Raw genomic sequence first — 24,000 nt, forward strand, 5'->3', positions numbered from 1 at the left:
CACAGCCTCGAGTGGATTATTGCTTTCATATGATGTGCAATGTGAATATGAGAAAAGTATTTGAATAAATATTTATCAAGGATGTAAACGAGTTTATATGGAAGCTTGTTTCAGCCACGGAATAGATTAAAAAATTACAATATTTCTGCTCGTAATAAAACAAGAATCAACATTAGCTTGGATTTTTGGAGATTTGAAATGTTGTAATTTTGACTTTTTCTCCTCACAGTTTCAAGTGCATATTCTCACAGTTATGAAAGTCATAAAAAAGTCATAATTGTGTGGTTAAAAAGTCGATATTACCTTTTTATTTTTTTATCCGTAGTGAAATGCGTATCCAAACGAGCGTGGTAAAATCAGTGTAACGCACAGCCTCGTATTGCTTTCATATGATGTGCAGTGTGAATATGAGAAAAGTATTTTAATAAATATTTATCAAGGATGAAAATCAATTTATATGGAAGCTTGTTTCAGCCACGGAATACATAAAAAAAAAAGTTATTTTTTATAATATTTCTGCTTGTAATAAAACAAGAATCAACATTAGCTTCGCTTTTCAGAGGTTTTGAAAGTGACCTTTTCTCACAATTTTGAGTTTATATCTCACAATAATAAAAAAAAAATCATAATTACGAGTTATAAACTCAGAATTTCAAAGTCATAATTGTGTGATTAAAAAGTCGCTATTACCTTTTTATCATTTATTCCATAGTGAAATGCGCATTAAAACGATCGTGGTAAAATCACTGTAACGCACAGCCTCGAGTGGATTATTGCTTTCGTATGATGTGCAATGTGAATATGAGAAGTATTTTAATAAATATTTATCAAGGATGTAAACAAGTATATATGGAAGCTTCTTTCAGCCATGGAATAGATAAAAAAGTTACAATATTTCTGCCGTAATAAAACAAGAATCAACATTAGCTTGGATTTTCAGAGGTTTTGAAAGTGACTTTTTCTCACAATTGCGAGTTTATATCTCACAATTCTGAAAAAATCATAATTGCGAGTTATAAGAGATTAAATTACCCTTAATGTTCTGTAGTGAGAACAATCTTACAGTAGCACATACATAACCCAGTCGCTCTTGTAATCATCAAATATTTAATAGAAATTAAAATGAGACACATACAGAAAACAAACATCGGAGAAAACATGAACCTCCAGCTGCTATGAAACACTTTAGATGTGTTCAGTTTGTCAGAATATGAAACACATGTTGTGTTTAGCTTGCCTTGTATCGTCCCGCTGGCTTTCGAAACACGTGACATTATTATTATTATTATTCCATGATAGGAAAACTCTCGGCACATCTGTGACCCTGGACCACAAAACCAGTCAGATTTTTTGAAATTGAGATTTATACACTGGACAAATAATCTTTCCAGTGATGTTTGGTTTGTTAGGACAGGACAATATTTGGCTGAGATACAACTATTGTAAATCTGGAATCTGAGGGTAAAAAAAAAACTAAACATTGAGAAAATTTGAGATTTATGTTGGCGACTGTGCTGCATTCACTCACACAAATACATGTTTTATATATTTACGGTAGGAAATTTACTAAATATCTTCATGGAACATGATCTTTACTGAATATCCTAATGATTTTTGGCATAAAAGAAAAATGGATAATTTTGACCCGTACAGTGTATTGTTGGATATCGCCACAGATAAACCAGTGCGACTCGAGACTGGTTTCCAGGGTCACATGTGCTGTCAGTCATTTCATCTGAAACATGTGTTTATAAGCTGGAAACAATATTCACTGACAATTTTCTGGCCTGAAGATGAAGATGGTTAAACAGATCAAGTGGTTTTCTGGCTGGTTTTTCAGTCACGGTTTCTGAACATACAGTAAAACCCTTCAGCTCTCAGCATTACTCCTGCGATGACCTCCAATCATCAGCCTCACACTCACCCTGATCTGAGTTCAGTGTGGAAATGGTGAAACGCATGATTTCTGATCGCATGCATTTAATGGATCTGGTCACATTGCGTCCCAAAACCAGTGGAAATAAATGATATTTTGCATGGGTAAAAAAAAAAATACTGCATTTCAGTAATGAGAATAAAAAATGTTTGGCTGTTTTTCAGAGTTTTGAGAATTTCGGGTGAAAATGTTGAATTGTCATGAAAATAATGCGACAATGCAAATAAAAAAGCAGATTTGTGTGTGATTTTGGGGCTGAAGATGAATGTGAACAGATGCATTTGCTACACAGTGTTTAGTTGTAGTCGTTCGAGACTTGTGCATCAGCACTGATGATGTCACGCTGACGCCTCCAGTGTTTCCAACGAGGTGATTCTAATCAACAATCCTCATTAAACTCTCCATCAGGGAGACACACACATCAGGGATGAAGATCAACACTACATGTCCAGCTCACATTTCACTCCGAAATAAAAGGAAGAATAAAAAGGAAATGAACTTTTACAGAGAGACGAAGGGTGTTCTTTTTGCATTGTGACTTTCATGCGAATTATGCACATTTTTAATCGCGACGCAAAAAATATAAATGCATGAATTGAGATGTTTCAGACATTCTGTCAATAGTGGTTCTCATTACTGTAATATCACAGTTTTATGCTAAATTATTATGATTTTTCATGAGGAGGAAAATGTGCATAATTGTCATGAAAATAATGTCACAATAGAAAAATCCTAAAGGGCTCAAGAACACGCTTTATTATTATTATGAGAAATATTATTTCTTTTGTTCTTCACTGCAAAAAATGCTTTTCTTAGTATTTTTGTCTTATTTCCATTCTTAAAAATTCTTTAAATGAAGATGCATTTACTAGATGAGTATTATGTCTTATTTTCTGGGGAAATAAATCAAAATTAAGAGAGTTGTTGCTTAAAAAAATACAAAATTATGGGATAATCTTGTTTCAATTTGAATTAACATTATTTTTCTGACCCCATTGGAAGATAATTTTGCTCGTTTAAAACAAAAACTCACTTCACTTTGATTTATTCCCCCAGAAAACAAGACATAATATCATATGTCATTTTACTCCTCTAGTAAATGCATCTTGATTTAAGAATGTTTAGATATTTGGACTGGAAACAATACACAAACACTAAATAAGAAACGCATTATGTTGTTTGCAGTGTGTGTGAGATTGACCAGAACACTAGATCTAGAGCTGCTAATAACAGGTCAAGTCGGCGCAGAAATAAGCTTCTGAACGCGCCACAGTCTCGAGAACAGATCCTCCACATCATAAGTCTTCTAGAAAGTCAGTTTCTTGAGGATTTCTGCACTGTAATTCAACGTCACGTGTAAAAACAAGTCAAGTAATGGAGGTAAACACCACTGGGAGAGTCACATGAGCGTGAGCCAATCACAATCAAAGGGTTTAAACTGATCCATTCTGGCGTCTGCATGTAAAGGCAGAACTCAATGTAAAGCTGTTTCTGAAGCTTCAGTGTTTGTCATAATTCCCCAGAGTGTGTTCCTCCGATTAAATGACTTCGATAAATATGAAAAGAACACAAAATAATGCAGGTCTCCCTTCTCTGAGGATCATTGAACAGGTTTCAGTGCCGCTACATTCATCAGCCGGAGTGAATCTCAGGAGGAACATGTTCAGCTCATGATCCACACCAAAACTGTGTGTGTGTGTGTGTGTGTGTGTGTGTGTGAAGAACATGAGGAACCATTAACACGATTCCCTCTAAAGTTACTTTTACTGCAATTAATGCAGACTCTTTCTGTCTGGACACCATTATTACTGTTTTCATATTAAACACATTTAATTCACTACAACAGCTTCTGCAGTGATGATGTTTCTGCATTATGGAAATGAGACTGAGAATGACATTTGACATGAAAGTAATTGAGTATTGTGTGAGGGTGCAGTTATCATGAAAACTAGATAATTAAATCTCACACACACACACACTTTTATTCACATACTCTCTCACTCTCACACTCGCTCTCTCACACACACTCTCGCACACTCGCTCACTCTCGCACACACGCGCACACTCTCGCACACTCTCGCACACACACGCTCACTCTCGCACACACACGCTCACTCTCGCACACACACGCTCACTCTCGCACACACGCTCACTCTCGCACACACGCTCACTCTCGCACACACGCTCACTCTCGCACACACACGCTCACTCTCGCACACACACACGCTCACTCTCGCACACTCGCTCACTCTCGCTCACACGCACACTCTCGCACACACACGCTCACTCTCGCACACACACGCTCACTCTCGCACACACACGCTCACTCTCGCACACACACGCTCACTCTCGCACACACACGCTCACTCTCGCACACACACGCTCACTCTCGCACACACACGCTCACTCTCGCACACACACGCTCACTCTCGCACACACGCTCACTCTCGCACACACGCTCACTCTCGCACACACGCTCACTCTCGCACACTCGCACACTCTCGCACACACACGCTCACTCTCGCACACACACGCTCACTCTCGCACACACGCTCACTCTCGCACACACGCTCACTCTCGCACACACGCTCACTCTCGCACACACACGCTCACTCTCGCACACACACGCTCACTCTCGCACACTCGCTCACTCTCGCTCACACGCACACTCTCGCACACACACGCTCACTCTCGCACACACACGCTCACTCTCGCACACACACGCTCACTCTCGCACACACACGCTCACTCTCGCTCACACGCACACTCTCGCACACACACGCTCACTCTCGCACACACACGCTCACTCTCGCACACACACGCTCACTCTCGCACACACACGCTCACTCTCGCACACACGCTCACTCTCGCACACACGCTCACACACGCTCACTCTCGCACACACGCTCACTCTCGCACACTCGCTCACTCTCGCACACACGCTCACTCTCGCACACACGCTCACTCTCGCACACACACGCTCACTCTCGCACACACACGCTGACTCTCGCACACTCGCTCACTCTCGCACACACACGCTCACTCTCGCGCACACACACGCTCACTCTCGCACACACACGCTCACTCTCGCTCACACGCACACTCTCGCACACACACGCTCACTCTCGCACACACACGCTCACTCTCGCACACACACGCTCACTCTCGCACACACACGCTCACTCTCGCACACACACGCTCACTCTCGCACACACGCTCACTCTCGCACACACGCTCACTCTCGCACACACGCTCACTCTCGCACACACGCTCACTCTCGCACACACGCTCACTCTCGCACACTCGCTCACTCTCGCACACACGCGCACACTCTCGCTCACACGCACACTCTCGCACACTCTCGCGCACACTCTCGCTCACACGCGCACACTCTCGCACACACGCTCACTCTCTCGCACACACGCGCACACTCTCGCTCACATGCGCACACTCTCGCACACACGCTCACTCTCTCGCACACACGCTCACTCTCGCACACACGCTCACTCTCTCGCACACACGCTCACTCTCGCACACACACGCTCACTCTCACATACACACGCTCACACACACGCTCACTCTCTCACACACTCTCACACTCTCGCACACACTCGCACACACTCGCTCACACTCGCTCACACTCGCTCACTCTCGCTCACTCTCCCTCACTCTCCCTCACTCTCCCTCACTCTTGCATACACACGCGCTCACTCTCTCACACACGCTCACACTCTCACACACTCTCGCACACTCTCTCACACACACGCTCACTCTCTCACACACATGCTCACTCTCACACACACACGCTCACTCTCACACACTCTTACACACTCTCGCACACTCTCTCACACACACACGCTCACACTCTTACACACTCTCGCACACTCTCTCACACACACACGCTCACTCTCTCACACACACGCTCGCTCGCTCTCTCTCTCTCTCTCTCTCTCTCACACACACTCTCTCTCGCTCTCTCTCTCTCTCTCACTCACACACACTCTCTCTCTCACTCACACACACTCACTCTCGCGCTCTCTCGCTCGTTCTCTCTCACACACGCGCTCTCTCTCTCTCTCTCTCTCTCTCTCACACACACTCTCTCTCGCTCTCTCTCTCTCACACACTCTCTCTCTCACTCACACACACTCTCTCTCTCACTCACACACACTCACTCTCGCGCTCTCTCGCTCGTTCTCTCTCACACACGCGCTCTCTCTCTCTCTCTCTCTCTCTCTCTCTCTCTCTCTCTCACACACACACACACTTGTTTTGTGTTGATGTATGACCTGGACATGTTCACGGTTGTAAGATTCACCCTTCAGCCGAAAGGAGTCGTTCAGTGCAGGAGTTCTGAGGATCTTGTGCTCAATGAAAACATCTACTGTACAAACAGGGGGTAAGAGGCGTGTAATCGTGGCACAAACCCTTCAGAACTGCAGGAGACACACACACACACACACACACACACACACGCGGTCTATCGGCGGGGTGGTTTCACTCGGGTCCTCTGAGCCTGATAATAACGTTCTGGGTCTCAGCGTCGTCTTCCTCCTCCTCTTCCTCGTCTCTTCGCAGGAGTCCTTCCTCGGCCCCGAACGCTCTTTCCCTCGGGAACGCTAACGAACAGATCCTCGTTTCCCTCGGGAACGCTAACGAACAGATCCTCGTTTCCCTCGGGAACGCTAACGAGATCCTCGTTTCCCTCGGGAACGCTAACGAAGAGATCCTCGTCCTCAGGCTGGTGTTCCTGACGGATGCTGGTGTTCGTGCTGATGCTGGGAAGAGACTCTGGGATCTCCAGGGCTGGTTTGGGGATCTGAGGCGTGGATGAGGTGAGGCTTTCATCGGGACTGATGTGGTGTGTCGGTTCTCCTGAGGTTGAACCGGAGTCTTCGTGTTTCCTTAAGACTTTATAACGCTGCACAACCACAAATGAACAGCATGATGTATAAATGGAACATGACCACCAACAATTCTGATGTATTTCTAAAACACATAACATTAATTATATGGTAACACTTTACAATAAGGTTCATTAGTTAACATGAATTAAGGATGAACAATACATTTATAGCATTTATTAATCTTCATTAATATTAATGTCAACATTTACTAATAGTTTATTAAAATCTTGTTAACATTAGTTTAATACACTGTGAACTAACATGAACTAACAATGAATGACTATTTTATTAACTAACATTACTAACATTGTACTACTAACATGTGAACTAACATTATTCATGTTAGTTTATATATTAATTAATGTTAACTAAAGAACCTTATTGTAAAGTGTTACCAATTACATAATAATTATTATTATTAATGATAATAATTTATTAATAATTAATAAATTATGGGGAAGAAGCTGTACATGAGTGGTGTGTAGCTAGACAAGATACAGTTAAAGTCAACATGAAATTATTCTATTCACAAATCACATTTTTCTTTCAAAATATGGAGCATTTTTGAGTGAAACAGAACATTCAAGACAATGTTATTAAGTATTTTAACTACATAAATACTTTTCTGTAATTGTGGCATTTTTGAAAAATTGTACAATTGAGAGAGACAAAAAGCATATTTGAAAAAGCATATTAGATCAAATAAAATAAAGTGTAAATATTAGATGAAAAACTTAAACTTAAAAAGTATTGTGTGTGTGTATATATATATATATATAATATTTTTTTATAAGTTTTTCATCATATATATATCCTTTGCAGCTAAATATATATTAAAAAAGCGAATTCAAAACAATAAATACAATATTATAGTATATAAATGATACTAAAATAACAGGGGAAAAAAACAGGGTATTTTATCAGTGGGAAACTGACTGGATGTAAAACTTTTTTTTAATGAAAAAATTAAATTCCTACTGACTTCATATTAAAGTCTGAACAAGACTATATACATTATAAGCTACTAACAAAAATAATCAGATTATATAATTTATGCAAGAAGTGTTTAAAACAATGAGGATCTGACCAAAGCATTAAACTGACACATTTACAAGAAATATTAATAAATCCAAATAAGTAGTACATTTATGTCTCTGAACGAACAACAAATTGATAAACTGCAGTATTTAATAAATATATATTAATTTAGCATAAAAAGAAAACAGCTGTTGTGTTTTGACATGCTCATCACAACTGGTTTCCAATCAGATTTGAAAGTTTAAAGTTGAAACGCACCTTCAGATTCTCGAAGTGTGTGAGCGTCTTGCAGTGTGTGTGTCGAGCCGAAGACTCGAAGTGATAGAACTGATCGCAGAGTCGACAGAGAAACCCAGCGACAGGCACCACGAAACTAGACCCTGCGAGACAAAACGTTACATATAACGCCACATATTAAAGATGTCGTCATCGTATTTGTCTCGCGCTGGCTAATTATTACCCACCATACACTGTGTCAGAGTCAAACTCCTCGTCTTCAGTCAGATCTTCTAGTGTGACCTCCATCTGCGCAGACAGACCCTCCTGGAAGAGACGCACAACATTGATTCGACTAAATGTAAGGTGATGACAAGAGGCTTGAACGACCAAATTTTTATTAGTCGGTTGGTTGCTCCAGAAGAAGTGGCGAATATGGCTTATCAGTGTTAGCCTAGTTAGCAATGGTCGCTCGCTCTCACATTAACCTAGATGTGTTATAAGTAAGTAGAGATGCACCGATATATCGGCCAATAATCGGTATCGGCCGCTTAAAGCTGTTATTTTCAATCAATCAATCAAAACTAACTTTATCTGGACAATAACTTTATTCTAGATCTGCTGTAAAGGCTAAACAATCTCTGTTACTGTAATCTCCTATTATCACTGTAAAGCTGCTTTGAAACGATCTATATTGGTAAAAGAGCTGTAGAAATGAAGGAGACTTGACTAACTCGCTGTTGAAGCTCCGCCCCCTGCGCCGGGAGCAGCAGCTCATTTGCATTTAAAGGGACAGACACAAAAACGTGTTTGTTTTTGCTCACCCTCAAAAAGTGACAATTTTAACATGCTAAATAAAAATACCTGTGGGGTATTTTGAGCTAAAACTTCACACACACACTCTGAGGACATCAGAGACTTATTTTACATCTGGTGAAAAGGGCATTATATCACCGCTTTAAACAGTAAAGAATAATGACCGTGTGAAAAAGCATAATAGGTCCTCTTTAAGTAATATCATAAACTTGCAACTACTCGACTAATGGCTTAAACCAGGGCTTTTCAATTGGCGGCCCGCGGGCCAAATGCGGCCCGCCAATCATCTCCATGCGGCCCGACGGCACCAACCTCCCTCCTCCTCTTTTCCTGGCAGTGCGGCTAATTCAGTTTGATACTTCTCCGATTGACCTGAGAAACGTTTTATGTGCGAATATTTCAGCAGTTATTATGTGTGTCCAGAATTTATGTCGACTGAACCAGCGATAGGCTACCAGTCATTTGTGAATGAATCATTATTTTGGTTCGATTCTAAACGCGCTTGCATAACGGTCTCAAACTATTCGGATTCATGCGGACCGCTCCGTCACTGAATCATCTGAAGCGGTTTCTCGTTCAGTACAGTTACAACAAATAGCGATGTTTTCAGTTGTTTCACTAGTTGTTTCAACACGGCCCAGCACGGAGTTACTATATTAAACAGCGTTGCGACAACCAGTGGGAAGCGTTTCAGTTCGACAGAAACCTCTCTGTTACAAACCACAAATCACTCGATGATTTAACAAGTATTAAATCGGATGAAACAGCCTCAACATTCCCAACAAGACTGATGAGGAAAGCAGGAGAAACATTGTGGCATGAACGAAATTAGAAGACTTTAAATACCCTAATCACCCTTACAAACATTTACCATGAATGTAGGCTACTGTAGTAATTTACCATGGTTGGACAGAAATGTGCAATATTTATATTGAATACTATGTAGTAATAAATAAATATAGTAAATATATATATATACTATAATATTATATAGTATAATAGTAAATATAGTGATTTATATTGCATTAGTTTTATTAGGTGGGTAGAGGAATATATGATTAATGTTTGTTATGAAATTGTCAGTTTGTTTGTAAAGGTGTGTATAGTTTTTAACCTGTGTTTAGGCATTTTTTAATAGAGTGGGAGTGAGTAGCCTGTGGTTAACAAGTCTCACTGTCAGAATATTTTCATTTAAGCATAACAATTATAAATAAAATAATTATTATTTCTCACCAACAGCTATAAGTTTGTATAAATAATTTATTTGTTCCAAGGAAAATAGTTGTACACAGCTGTAAATTATCAAGTTTTTTATTTATTATGGTTTTATATATTTGCATAGGCTACTGTTGGGTACCACATTTCCAAGTAAATACCACACTTTTTTAGGGTTACTTTAACTTATTTATTGAAACTGTTATGTTTCAATAAATAAGATAAACCCCCAAACCAACCCACCGGCCCACCTCAACTTTTCGATTTGATAATGCGGCCCTCGAATGAAACTAATTGAATAGCCCTGGCTTAAACGAACCAGTCGACTAGGAAAAAGCTCTAGAAACCGAATCCATGAAGAATGTTTTACCTTCCCGTTTTCCTCTTCCTCCCTCTCGTCGTCACTGCAGTCGCCGTCCTCTTCACCCAGTAACATGGCAGAGTTCAGATGATCCGTGCCATCTTTCCCAGACTCCTTCCACAGCTGCAGCGACACAACAGGTTCAACAGAGTTAGTCTCATACAGCGTTCCCACAGTTCCCAGGACTTTCCAGGTCCAGTACCCTCAAATTCAAGGACTTAGTATGGGGACACACTTCAAGTGAGAGCAAGGTTACATTGTTACCTTGTAAGATACATTGTAACAGTTTTGCACGTGTGACCGTCATGGCAACATACAACACAAAGAAACGTTTCACATGGGAAACACTGAACGTAACGCATAAATGCGCGTAACTAGCGTAAATCGGGCAAGCTAGTGCGCATAGGCCTTGAAGTGTTGGTGAAATAACACATTAGCGGGTCGGAGGGAATAATATGGATTTTTTTCTAGAAAACTTATGCACAAAATAAATTCAAGCACTTTCAAGGACCTGCATCTGTGTGTGTTTATTTTCTAAAACTTTCCAGGGCCTTGAATTATTTTTTATTTTTTTTCAGGTTCACAAACTTTCAAGGATTTCAAGAACCCTGCTTATAAAATGCAGTCAAAATAGCTTTGTATTTTACTGATTTACTTTTATGTTGTACGGTGTCCTTGAGTGCCTTGGAAGGCGCCTATAAATAAAAGGTATTGTTGTTATTTTTATTATATTGCACGACACAAAATAAAGCATCATTAGTGGGATTTCTGCATATTATTACCAGCTCGACGCGTTGCTTATGCTCCTTGGACTGCATGTGCTCCACGAACTCTCTGGCCGTCCTGAAGTGCAGCTTACAGACGGTGCAGCTGGTGCTGGGCGAGTGACTGCAGCGCTGCACACACACACACACACACACGGTTAAACCAGGAGTTCCTGAGCATGCAAACAGAAGTGCTCACTACTAGTCATATATGCAATGACAATCTTAGTGACTGCATGCAGGGTTGTTATTGTTAAGAAAAAATTAAATTATTAAAAACATTTCTGTGTATTGAAATGAAGCTGTAATAAATCAAAATATAAAATTTATTTGAAAAACTTATTTATTATTTATTTATTTGAAAATTAGAAACGCTGCCTTGGCAATAAACTGAAATAAGTTGAAGCACTAAAATGATTACCTGGAAATAAATAAATGACAAAACTAAAACAGGAAGCAGAAAAAAAAATTGAAATAGCAATATTAATAAAAACCATATAATATGGCAAAGGCACATAACGAAATGACTAAATATGTATATGAAACTAAAAATCTAAAAATTAAATATAAATATTATTTGAAAAACGTTGCCGTGGCAATAAACTGAAATAAGTTTAAGTAGAAGCACTAAAAATAAATACCCAAACTGAAAAAAAGAAAAAGAAAAAGAAATTAAATCTAAATAGAAATATTTTCAAAAAAATCTAATAAAATGACAAAAATACATAATGAAATGACAATTTTTTTTTTACTAAACTAAAAGTAAAATGAAAACTAAAAATAGGAAAAAAAATAAATAAATAAATTTGACATTGACAAATCTTAAACTAAACAAAAATTAGAAAGTTGTATTGGCAATAAACTGAAATAAGTTGAAGCACTAAAATTATTAACTGGAAATAAATAAAAACTGAATTAAGCCTAAATAGAAATATATGTAAAAAAAAAAACCCTAATGCACATTGACAAAACTACAAAAAATTAAACTAAAATGAACAAAAAAAAAAAAAGTAATAAAACTAAAACTGCTAAAATAAGGATGATTGAAGGCATGAAGTCTGTGTGGGAATAGTTCACCTTGTGCTCCCGGGTCCTGCGATGCTCCATGACGTTGCTGGTGAAGTGAGTCTGGCAGGTGGAGCACCATCTCTGCAGGCCGGGTCTCTTCTCACTGGAACGGGTCAGGCAATGTGAAGCATGTGTGGAAATCAATGACGTTATTTGTTCTCTAAGATACAGAGACCTAGGGCTGGGGCAATATATCGAGGCATTGCGATTCGTGGATCGATTTCCAAATGCATCGCAAATCGATTCTGAGCTTAGTTTTTAACAGCAGATCTAGGCTAGTGTTTAACAGCAGATGGCGCTCTAGGCTCAAATGCTAACGAAGAAGAGCGCTCGTGCGTTCGGCTGATTCTGAGAATGTACTTGCACCTCAGAATGCTCTTATGACGCGAGATTAATGTAATCAGCCCACTGCAAACTCCCTTGTAATTCGCTCCAACCTTTTCGAACTTTATGATTGATTATTTTATAGAAGGTTCAAGTGGTGTGTGTAAGGCATTGGAAGCCAGCAGATTACGTCCGCCACTAGAGCACACACTTCATCTGCTGTTAGAAACTAAACTCAGAATCGATTCGAGAGAGAATCGCGATGCATCCGTAAAAATTGGAATTGATTCAGAATCATTTCTCGAGTCACGATGCATCGATGTATTGTCCCAGCCCTACAGACACCACATGATGTTGTAGTTGAGCGTAAATGAAGCTCTCACCCGTCTTTGCGCGCTCCTTGCAGGGACTCCTGGACTCGCGGCAGAAGCGTGACGAGACACGCGTTACTCATGTGCTGGATCTCCATCATCTTCTGCTGGTGCGTCAGTCCGTTCATATGGCTCTGGAAATTCTGCACACACAAGATTTCAACTGATGAATATCTCAATATATTTATTTCTGTATGTCTTTATAAAGCGCTTTAAGAAGCAACTTTTAAAAGCGCTAAAATAAAATAAAGTTTATTATTATTCTATTATTAACTATGAACCATCACCCTGCATAGTAATAATTAGGGATTCACCGATATGAAAATTTTGGCCGATATCGACAACCGATAATTCTTTATATTTGAAAGCCGATAACCGATATATTGGCCAATAAATCTAAATTCAAGTTTTTATATAATTTTTGCGAGCCTGATTACAAAACCAAAAGTCTCATAATTAAAATCCATGTCCCAAACACACAATTTATCATTTATGTAACTAATATGACAGACTTGCGCTGCACATGTTGCATTTAACTGTATTTTCCTTTTTTGAAGTGATTTCAATCATATTTCAAGCAATTCAAACCATCATGTTGAACAGTGCGCATCTGAAGTGTCTCAGCTGAAGGAAATAATGCATTATTTATCGGCTCTAATATATCGGACAAATTATCTTATCGGGATGATAAAATAACATTAAAAATACATTAAAAATAAACATATATCGGCTGATAACGATAGTAATAATCCCTAGTAATAATCATTTTCTTACTCTGTTTCTGTCATATCTAAACATTCCTAAATCAAGATGCATTTACTGGAGAAGCAAAATGACGAACTTTGCAAAGCTTTTTCATGCTCAAACAGCAGCATTACACACTAAAGAAAGATGAACATGGAAAGAAGCATCATAGGTCCTCTTTAAGGCAATTTACTGAACATCAAAACTAGAGAAAATAATTTCAACTCTTTTCTTATGTTGTTCTTATAGGTAGAATGAGCAGATTTTTTGATATTATCATGAATGCTTCTTCGTACTACATACTTGCTGGTTATGGCAAGTGATGTTGCAAATGTAGCAGAAGAACTTGTTGGAGGTCTCCGGGCCTTCGTCATTTCCCTCCTCGTGAGCGCTAGACTCTTTGACCTCCTCGTGAGCGCTAGTCTCCTTGACCTCCTCGACCTCTGGCACTGAATCGGAGACGATGGCGTCATCTGGACCGTCACTGTTCTGCTGTTCCACTCCTTTATCTGGAGCTTCTGTATGTTCGACCTGCTGAGGAATATCAAACAAAAAGACATTATTAGGGAGACATTACTCAGAATAATGTCTCGATACTGAGACATTATTATCGGTATTGGCCAACGATATGAAAATGTTGGCCGATACCGATAATTCTTTATATTTAAAAGCCGATAACCGAAAGATTGGCTGATTAATCTAAATCCAAATTTTTATATAATTTTTGAGAGCCTGATTACAAAAACAAAAGTCTCACCATTAAAATCCATGTCCCAAACACACAATTATAATGTTCTCATGATAGTTTTATCATGCGCATCTGAAGTGTCTCAGCTGAAGGAAATAATACATTATTTATCGGCTTTAATATATCGGACAGATTTTCTTATCTGACCGATAACATCAAAAATAAACACATATCGGCCGATACCGATATGGTGGCCGATATATCATGCATCCCTAATTTGTATATTATCTGATGAAAATATGAGTGCTTCTTTTCTAGATAAGACTTCCCACATCTGCTTCATCACTGAATGAATCTGCATTTTTTGAACGAATCGATTATTGAGTGAATAATTCAATAACCCATTCATTAAGAGTGACTTGCATCGTTTCTGAATGAATCGGCCATTTTTAACGAATCGGTTGAGTGAATGATTCAATGACTCACTCATTACGACACAGACTTGTCACCTCCACTGGTGGTTTTAGTGTACATTTTTTTGACATTTTAGCACATTTATTTGTGATAACACAATGAAACATGCCAAATTGTGGGAACATAATTTTCATCACAAAGTAATTATGAACAGATGCAAAAACGGCAGAACCAGCGAAATATTAATAACCGATTATGTTGGAGTCAATTTATGATTTTTCTTGTAAGCTTTTTGTTTTTCTATGCATTTTTTTGGCATAGTAAAATAAAACCTGTAGCTGTAGTTTTTTTTGCCAAATAATTTAGGTTAGTTTAATGTTTTGTTCTTCCCTCATTTTTTTAAACATTATATATATATATATATATATATATATATATAAAATATATTTTAATATATATTATATATATATACACCTCATAATTTGATGGTTTAATTGAGCTTGTACTGTCATTCAAAACAAATATCCCCAAATATTATATAATAATTTCCATTATTTCATATTTCAATATTTTTGTCAAAAGTTTATATTTAAAGCATTAATCTCATTGCATTATTTATGCATCTGTTACCTCAGAATAAATGCATTCATGTCCCTCTGAGCAATAAATGCATTGAAAAGCCACTTCAGATGCAGCTTTTGTGCCACTTCTGCAGTTCAAAGATGGATTTTGTTGATACTGATTCCATTTTATTGGTAACAGCCCTATATCGTCTTAATTATTCAAATTAAATTTGATTAAATGTACATGCATTTAATTTAAGATTAGAAAAAAGTGGCCTTATAAACGTGAAATAAAATAAAATAATATTTAAATTTAGTAACTTTAACTATTAGGAACAGTAATAGTGATGCTAACCCTAAAACTAACCACTAAAAATCCTTTAGTATGGCGCTAAATAGGGTAGGAAATCGAAAAAATGTATTTATTATTTTTTTATTACTGAGAGCTTACTTGTCTAAACTGATAATGCTTGAATTTATATTATTTAGGCTAGTTTTTCTAGGGTATTTTTAAACCACAGGCAAAAGTACCTTGTGTTAGTGTTCTTTAGCCTGTTGATTTGTGTTTATGGTATTCAGCTACAATTAAATGTTTTGCAATAAGACTTAAAATAAATGTGAATGAGATCCAAGTTAAGTTTTTACCTTTTTGCAATCGATAAGTAGAATCAGAATTGTTCAAATATAAACGATACCCAACCCTAGTGCTGATTTCGTCCGTATAGACACACATCTCCATGATTATCTCTATGGGAAGAGCATCCCGGGTCACACAGAGATGACAGTACCAACCTTGGCCACTTGACTCTGTTCATCGGCTTCAGCGGCGACCGGCCCGTCGACACTCCCTCCCTCCTGCAGTGTGCAGTCTGAAACACATCACACACACACACGTTCATATCATTCACAGGAGGAGGATTTCACACACACTGATAACACACAATCAGAAGTTCATCCGTCTAGAAAAGCTTTTCCACCTCAGAAACACAACATGGACACAGAGACAAGAGAAAATGCTGCGTGACCCGACAATCATAATGTTGTTTATTACACAGTTCAAAAGGATATGTGTTAATAAAACTATAATAGAATCTCAATAATAAGGACATTCTGTTAGATAATTCTACAGAATTATCAAATAACACTTTGATACTGGATACTGGAGAATAGGTTCAGTTGTAACCTTCCCCCATTGTAATGGCATTTTCACAAATTTAAAAAATAATTTATTTTGTAATTGACACCAGGCCATAGATGATATATATATTGATTGATATACATGAGTGCTTCTTTTCTAGATATGAATACACACATCGGCTTCATTACTGAATAAATCTAAATTGTTGAACGATTCGATTGAGTGAATGATTCAATAACTCATTCATAAAGACAGTGACTTGCATCTTTTCTGAATGAATCGGCCATTTTTAACGATTCAATGACTCACAATGACAGCCTTGTCTCCACCTACTGGTGATTTTAGAATCATTAAAAAAAAAAGTTTAAAATTTTATATCAGGTTTTCCGCAGGTTTCTTCAAATTAAATTTAATGCTTTTTAAAGCCTTTAAAAAAAAAAAACTGTGATTAATCGCAATTAAAACTTACATTTTTGTAGGTTTATATCTAGTTTATATATTTTATAGTGTAATAATTTCACACTTAATCTCCTTATTAATATAGAAAAAGCATACAGTATATTTTAAATACTTGTCTAATGGCATCTGTTTTATGAATGAAGGTCAGTCTCACTGATACTAATACAAAAATTCATGTCTGGATAAAAATTGATGATAGTATAAAATTTTCTACAAAACTATATCTAAAGTTTTTAATGCCTGTAGGATTAAAATGTTATGCTTTTTAATGCTATTTAAGGCCTTAATTTTCGCAAAATTAATTTAATGACTTTTAATGCTTTTTATTGCCTTGCGGAAACCCTGAATATATATATACACTGTATAATAAATATGAATATTTATATACAATATTTCTATATCCAGCAGTGGCCAAAAGTGATGTCCAGCCAATTCATGTTGGAAATACCCAGACTATCCCTCAACACAGTTATGATGATTACAGGAGAAATCCTCCCTTACCTGCAGGATCTGGGCTCTTGTATTCAGTGTTTTGAGCTAAATCTGTCTCTTCTGACCTGCACCAAAACAGAAACCACATCAGAAAAATACATATAAACAAAGGATCAAATCAACCTGTATGATCTTATATTCTTGATGATTAAAGGGATACTTCACCTCTGGAAAGATGAATGTGTACTTAAAATAGGTAATTTATGTAGAATAAATGTGAAATTATTTTTGAATTTGGAGCTTTCTAGACTGAGAAAAGCCTGAAAATGTATTTTTGGCTCATGTGGATGAAAGACAACAACTCCCAGAATGCACTTGCTTCGCTGCCCTAGGAAGCCACTCCCAAGCCACGCCTACCGGTAAGAGAGCGCAGTTGAAAACAACAAGGTTAGGCTACTAGTCTCCGTGACGAGTTTGCCCGGGTTTTTGAGATCGCACAAAATGTCCGGGATTCGGCTTTAGCGTTCTACAGTCGCCATTCATCATGTTTACTGTGGCGAGCAGGACGAGGCTGACGGCCGCGGGAGAACGGCGCGAGGCCGGTGGCGTCATTACTGAGACGCGCCGGGTCTCGTATCTCTCACGGAGGAGCGGGAATTTTCTTAGCAATGCTAAAACGCACATCAACCGATCACTTGTTTAGCGTTCATGTAAACACTACATTCAGATTCACCAATCGGAATGAATTCAGTTAGACTGAAACAAAAGGTGTGCATGTAAACAATGAATGGCGACCGCAGAACGCAAAAGCTGAATCCCGGACATTTTGGACGATCTCGCCCGCCGGACATGTCCAGGAAAAGGAGGATGGTTACTTACTCAGCTTTCTCCACAGAACAAGAGCCTGCTAGCTTAGCTTCCAAAGAAAGACGGCTGACACTGTGTACATTCTGTGAGTGAGATCCCTCTACGGGCGGGCTGAAGACATGCGGGACAGCGCCTACTACTGGCTGTAGTCTCTCGCCTCTGGCCAGAAAATCCTCCGATGACGCAATATGACGATTTTTGCGTCATCGGAGGATTTTTTCCAGACAAAAAATCTCAGGGGGATATGAGGGGGGAAAGCATGGTAATTCAAAATACTACAGGTTTTTTACTAATACAAAGCTTAATGCTAAATCCTGAAGTATCCCTTTAAGATTAAGACATCAATTTTTTCTCTAAGGTGCACTGATGAATTATTTTCAATTAGACAAGAAATGTATTTGGAAAGTAAAGTGTGATTTCGTGACTTTTTATAACAAACTCACAGATTTGAAGTCACGGATTCGTCAGTTTTGTGTTTTTTGGCCGCTGGTTCATCGTGCGGTTCTGAAGACTCTTGACATCCCGGATCGGCCACGGCGGCGGCAGCTTCATCTGCTGTTCACATCAAAGCACAGATCAGAGACGGATCACATGGCCTTCAAAACTCAACATATTTTTCGTTAGGGCTGGACGATATGGACAAAAAAAAAAAAAATCTCTGTATTTTTTGGCTGAATGGTGATATATAATATATCTCAGTATTGTCTACTTTTTATTAATTTGGATAAAAAGAAGAAGTTTTTTTTTTTTTCTTAAAAATCAAGTTTCTGAAACGGTCTCTTCTGCTCATCAAGCATGCAGTTACAGTAAAAAATGTGAAATATTATTATAATGTAAATCATCTGTTGTCTATGTGAATATACAGTAAAGTGTAATTTATATCCTGTGATCAAAGCTGAATGTTCAGCATCATTACTCCAGTCTTCAGTGTCACATGATCCTTCAGAAATCACTCTAATATGAGGATTTGATGCTTAAGAAACATTTATGATTATTATCAGTGTTGAAAACAGGTGTGCTGTTGTGTTGTGTTACGATACACTAATGAGATGTTCTGGGCGTTTGCTCAACTGGCTTGTTGGAGTTTGTTAACTGGGTTTGGTTCATTTACAGTGAAAACACCCAGAACTGAATGACACTGATGAGAACATTGAGATGATCTGATGTTCAGATTCTGGCAGATCAGTTTATGATTGATTGATTAATTACTTTATAATAACGTGTGTTTCAACATGCGTACACACAAATAACCAACAATGTACATAAATATAAAAACCTGAAAAACACCCAATAAAAATAAAAGTCCCGCTCAGTAAACTCTACTAACACTAATTTTAGGAAGGATTTTTTTTATTTAATGTTTATTGTTCAGAGTCACAATCATTCAATCAAAGGTAGTTTGACTTCCTTCTCAACTAATAATTAGTTCAAATATTTATATTTTTCATTGGTATGAAAGTGTTGGTCTTCGCAAAAGTTTGGAACAATTAAAACTTATTTTTAATTTCTTTTCTTTAATAAGTCACAAAAAGCTGCATTTATTTGATCAAGTAAAATTTGTAAATATTATTATAATGTAAATCATCTGTTCTCTATGTGAATATATAGTAAAGTGTAATTTATTCCTGTGATCAAAGCTGAATGTTCATCATCATTACTCCAGTCTTCAGTGTCACATGATCCTTCAGAAATCACTCTAATATGAGGATGTAAGAACTGATTTTCCTGTTAAAACAAAACTCACCCTGCAATAACGCCATAAAATGCACCCTGGACAGCGGACAACAAAGGCAGAGCACAGAACCTTGTACTGCCCAAACTTATCTCATTGTTCCCCTGTTTGACTTCAACTCATCCCCCCTCTCCCTCCTCAAGGCACTGAAAGTTCATTAAGAATGTCTATATATCACATATGATGTATCTTGTGAATATGTTGTTTTTCCTTTTCATGTTTGGTGTCATTTTAAAGGGCACAGTGCGATTGGTAAAATGGTCTTAATTTCATTGCAGTCATTGGTTTAATGAAAAAGATTGAAGAACTTAGGAGAATCCTGTATCTCCTCTCTGGCTGATATCTCTTTACGATATCTCAAGAAACCAGGTGCTACCCCCCTGGGGTACATGGATTGGCCCAACCAACTCTAAACAACATTTGTTTAACCCCTTTTGTTCTGGTCTGGTATTTAAGGTGAGGGGACAGAGCAATCATTGGGAATCTTTTACCGGGATCATCCCCCACACAGTAATGCATGGCAGTATTTTCCTGTTGGAAAATCCTGACACATTACTGTGTGTCTTTGTCAGGAGAACATTACTTACTTTTAGATTCATCTTTGAGTAAATGTATATTTGAATTGGCTTTTAATAAATTACTTCTGTAATTGGCATAATACATTTTTACCTGACAAATAAATGTTACATCTTGATTTATTCTGAAGTATTCTGAAATCATTATTTTAATATATTTAAGGAGGCTGGTGCTACCGCAAACTTAGTTAAGGTAGGTCAAACTACAGGCACATGAATGAACGGAGCAGTAGGCACGTCATCTTGGAGACCTGTTGATTTCTGTCTATCACTGGTTTAGCAAGTTGTATGGAAATGGCTAAAATAAACTACACTCTCTAGTCCGTAAGCAGTAGGCGACTGACTTTAGGGGTATATTAGCAAACCCTACATCCTCTGACTCAAATCAGAATTAACAAGTTTGTGTCCGTGAGAAACACGAATTGGCCGACGTGATCTCTGTGCGGCATTCGGGTCCATAACGTATTAATAACTGAAAGTATGGGATAATCAGGATAATCAAAGATCTAAATTAATTCATAATCGATGTTTATGATTAATTTCTAATCAGAAATACGATCTAAATTTGATTATCATTTGAAATTGGAGTCAGATCAAACGTAGAGATAAAGTAATACTAAAACTAAGTTCCAATAGATTAAGTGAACTTCACTGGAGCGCTGAAAAGACATACACGCTTTAAACCTTCGCCAGGCCGTTGGATTCCGTCGTTGGGCCAATGGGTGGTCCTTACAAGGATTTGATGCTCAAGAAACATTTATGATTATTATCAGTGTTGAAAACAGTTCATATTTTTGTGGAAACTGTGATACATTTAAATTTTTCAGGATTTTTTGATGAATAAAAGGTTCAAAAGAACAGCATTACTTTTGACCAATTTAATGCATCCTTGATGCATAAATGTAAATAAAATCTTACTAAGCCCAAACTTTTTGAACAGTATAATGTATAAAAGGGAAACTATGCTGCTAATTATTATTTTTCAGAAAACACGTGTTTTGTAGAATTTGTAAAAAAATTACCCCTTTTTTTTGTGATGATTGCATGATTTCTGTATACATTTCGTTCATGCACAACATTTTTGACAGCAAATAGAGAGAGAGCTGGTAACGATATATTTGTCGTCCGAATACCTCTGCTACTGCTGCTGCTGGCTTCTGATTGGCTGTTGCTGCTTCCCGCTGGTTTCTGCTCAATTTCCCTCTTTCTGTCCGGCTGACGAGCCTGAAACTCCTGTGGATGTTCAGATAGGGACAGATTTACCAAATATAACACGATTTTAACAAATATGTAATTTATATGTTAAAAACTGATGTATGTCAGAAAAAATATACTTAACTATTTATGTGATGAAGTTCAATATTTAGGGTTTGTTCAAATCCTAATCACTAATACGACTGCATGAAAAACTGTAATTTAGTTGTGATGTGCTTTTCTCAATCAATGAATTAATTATCTCGATTAATAATCATCTGCGATATTTACGTGCTGATTATTAATCCTAAAAGCGCTTTATTTTTTTATTTGACATTTGCGTTATCTGGCATTGGTAACAAGCCTCTACGAGCTTTCATTCGTCCAGTTGGCAGATTTAAGAGATTAAATCCTGTAATCAGAGGTTTTCTCTTAAATAAATACAGTTCTTGCCCAGTTTTTTTATTTAATTCAATCCAAAAATGAGAGTTTTTTCATCATTTACTCGCCCTCATGTTTTTCCAAGCCTATACGAGTTTCTTACTTTCATTGAACATAAAAGAAGATATTTTATAAGAATGTTTATAACCAAACAGTTGACGAGCCCCATTGACTCCCATAGTATGGAAAAAAAAAAATACTATGGAAGTAAATGTGACATTCTTCAATATCTTTTGTGTTCAGCAGAAGAAAGAAACTCATGAGGACGAGTGAATAATGACAGAATATTCAGACTAAACAACGACTTGATTTAAATTTTTGGGTGAACTGTCCCTTTAAAAGTAGCTTCTTCTTGTTCCATATATGTGACCCTGGATCACAAATCCAGTCACTAACAAACATCCTAACAAACCATACATCAACGAAAAGCTTATTTATTCAGCTTTCATATCATGTACAAATCTCAATTTCAAAATTGTGACCCATGTGACTTGTTTTGTGGTCCAGGTCCATATGTTGTTCCATTCATAATGTAAAGATTGGTAATTTATATGATAAACTAGATGGAAAGTAGATGAGATAAACAATGCAAATTGATGTTCTCTTGATTTGCGCTAAAGTGAAAGTGCAATAATAATTCTGATGAAATGTAAAAATAGTCCTGATCAGTTTAATCATGATGGTGCAGCTCTAGCCCACTTACATTGCTGAAATAGCGCGCGTGTGGATTGAAATGTCGCGGGAATCCCATGTGTGGAGTTTTGATGGCGACTCCCATTGGAACGGGCCCGAGGAGAGACGCTCTGGATCCGGGACTGAAGAACTGAGGGAACTGTTGCCCACCCATCGCAAAGCCACGCATGCTTCCTGCTTCACACAGGAGAGAAATCAATCAGCACGTCACCAAACACAACATATCGTAAAGTGTTACCAGATCATTTATGGCCTCAGTGAGCTTCCATATGAGCTACTATGAACTTGAAAGCTCTTGTATGCAAATTTACACACATTTCTCACAGCTTCTGTTCAATTCTCAATTTTTTCCCAGCATGTACGTCCATGAATGCATGCAGTTTAGGAGGAGCACTGGTCTCTCCGGGATTTAAGAGACTACATGTGTCTTAATATAGTGCTTGCTATATCAGGATGACATGGTAAAGCATGTGGCTCAGTTTACCCTGCATCTGTTGCATGAGCAGAGCCCCTTGCAGCATGGGATTGTGTCCGATGATGGTCTGAGTGGCGGAGCAGAGGTTCACCATACGAGCAGACGGAGGAGCTGGAGCCATAGACCTGTTTAACCACAACACAAACACAAGACATAAACTCAGGCATATTTCTTAGTTCAATGTAAAAGAAGCATTATTATAAAAAAATAAGGTTCATTAGTTAACATGAACTAATAATGAACTGCACATATACAGCATATTATACTAATGCATTATTAAAATCTTGTTAACATTAGTTAATGCACTAACATTAGGGCTGCACGATTTGGGGAAAATGTCATATTGCGATAATTGAGGTCAATATTGCGATTACGATTGCGCAATGCGATATAATAAACAAATGGTTTCATGAGTCAACTTGCTTGGTTCTCAAGGAAAATAAATGCACACACAGATTAGTGATAATCAGCCTAAAGAAAAAAAGTTCTTTAGTCAAGAGCAGTGAGTGTTTTTCTCTGTTCCCTTTGTCCTTTGATTAACTTTAGCGACAGATTTTTTTTTTTTTTTT

General features: G+C 37.9%; 2 protein-coding genes across 5 annotated transcripts in view; one reads left to right on the forward strand and one right to left on the reverse strand.

Moving 5' to 3' along the window:
* Nucleotides 1-924, forward strand: part of bbln (bublin coiled coil protein) — a 3,532-nt gene extending 2,608 nt beyond the window's left edge. The window contains exon 2 of the mRNA XM_081366254.1: nucleotides 1-924. This exon is cut by the window's left edge and continues 434 nt beyond it. The gene's annotated coding sequence lies outside the window, so the exon portion shown is untranslated.
* Nucleotides 925-6,331: 5,407 nt separating this feature from the next.
* ciz1a (cdkn1a interacting zinc finger protein 1a) overlaps nucleotides 6,332-24,000 on the reverse strand; it is a gene marked incomplete at its 3' end in the record, with an annotated part of 71,970 nt that continues 54,301 nt past the window's right edge. For 2 of the 4 annotated variants that reach the window (XM_081366251.1, XM_081366250.1), the window contains exons 3-16: nucleotides 23,441-23,556; nucleotides 22,967-23,133; nucleotides 21,762-21,861; nucleotides 18,765-18,876; nucleotides 17,524-17,579; nucleotides 16,218-16,294; nucleotides 14,064-14,294; nucleotides 13,029-13,159; nucleotides 12,331-12,424; nucleotides 11,272-11,385; nucleotides 10,499-10,612; nucleotides 8,346-8,424; nucleotides 8,140-8,261; nucleotides 6,474-6,857 (exon numbers count right to left, since the gene is read on the reverse strand). In XM_081366251.1, coding sequence (XP_081222377.1) covers nucleotides 6,474-6,857; nucleotides 8,140-8,261; nucleotides 8,346-8,424; nucleotides 10,499-10,612; nucleotides 11,272-11,385; nucleotides 12,331-12,424; nucleotides 13,029-13,159; nucleotides 14,064-14,294; nucleotides 16,218-16,294; nucleotides 17,524-17,579; nucleotides 18,765-18,876; nucleotides 21,762-21,861; nucleotides 22,967-23,133; nucleotides 23,441-23,556 — 1,897 coding nt within the window. Of the gene's footprint in view, nucleotides 6,858-8,139; nucleotides 8,262-8,345; nucleotides 8,425-10,498; nucleotides 10,613-11,271; nucleotides 11,386-12,330; nucleotides 12,425-13,028; nucleotides 13,160-14,063; nucleotides 14,295-16,217; nucleotides 16,295-17,523; nucleotides 17,580-18,764; nucleotides 18,877-21,761; nucleotides 21,862-22,966; nucleotides 23,134-23,440; nucleotides 23,557-24,000 lie in introns of all 4 variants that reach the window. The other 2 variants (XM_081366252.1, XM_081366253.1) reach the window with 2 other exon arrangements.

The sequence above is a fragment of the Scardinius erythrophthalmus genome (genome assembly GCF_964197995.2).
Source record: "Scardinius erythrophthalmus genome assembly, chromosome: 5".
In the NCBI taxonomy this organism is placed as follows: domain Eukaryota; kingdom Metazoa; phylum Chordata; class Actinopteri; order Cypriniformes; family Leuciscidae; genus Scardinius; species Scardinius erythrophthalmus.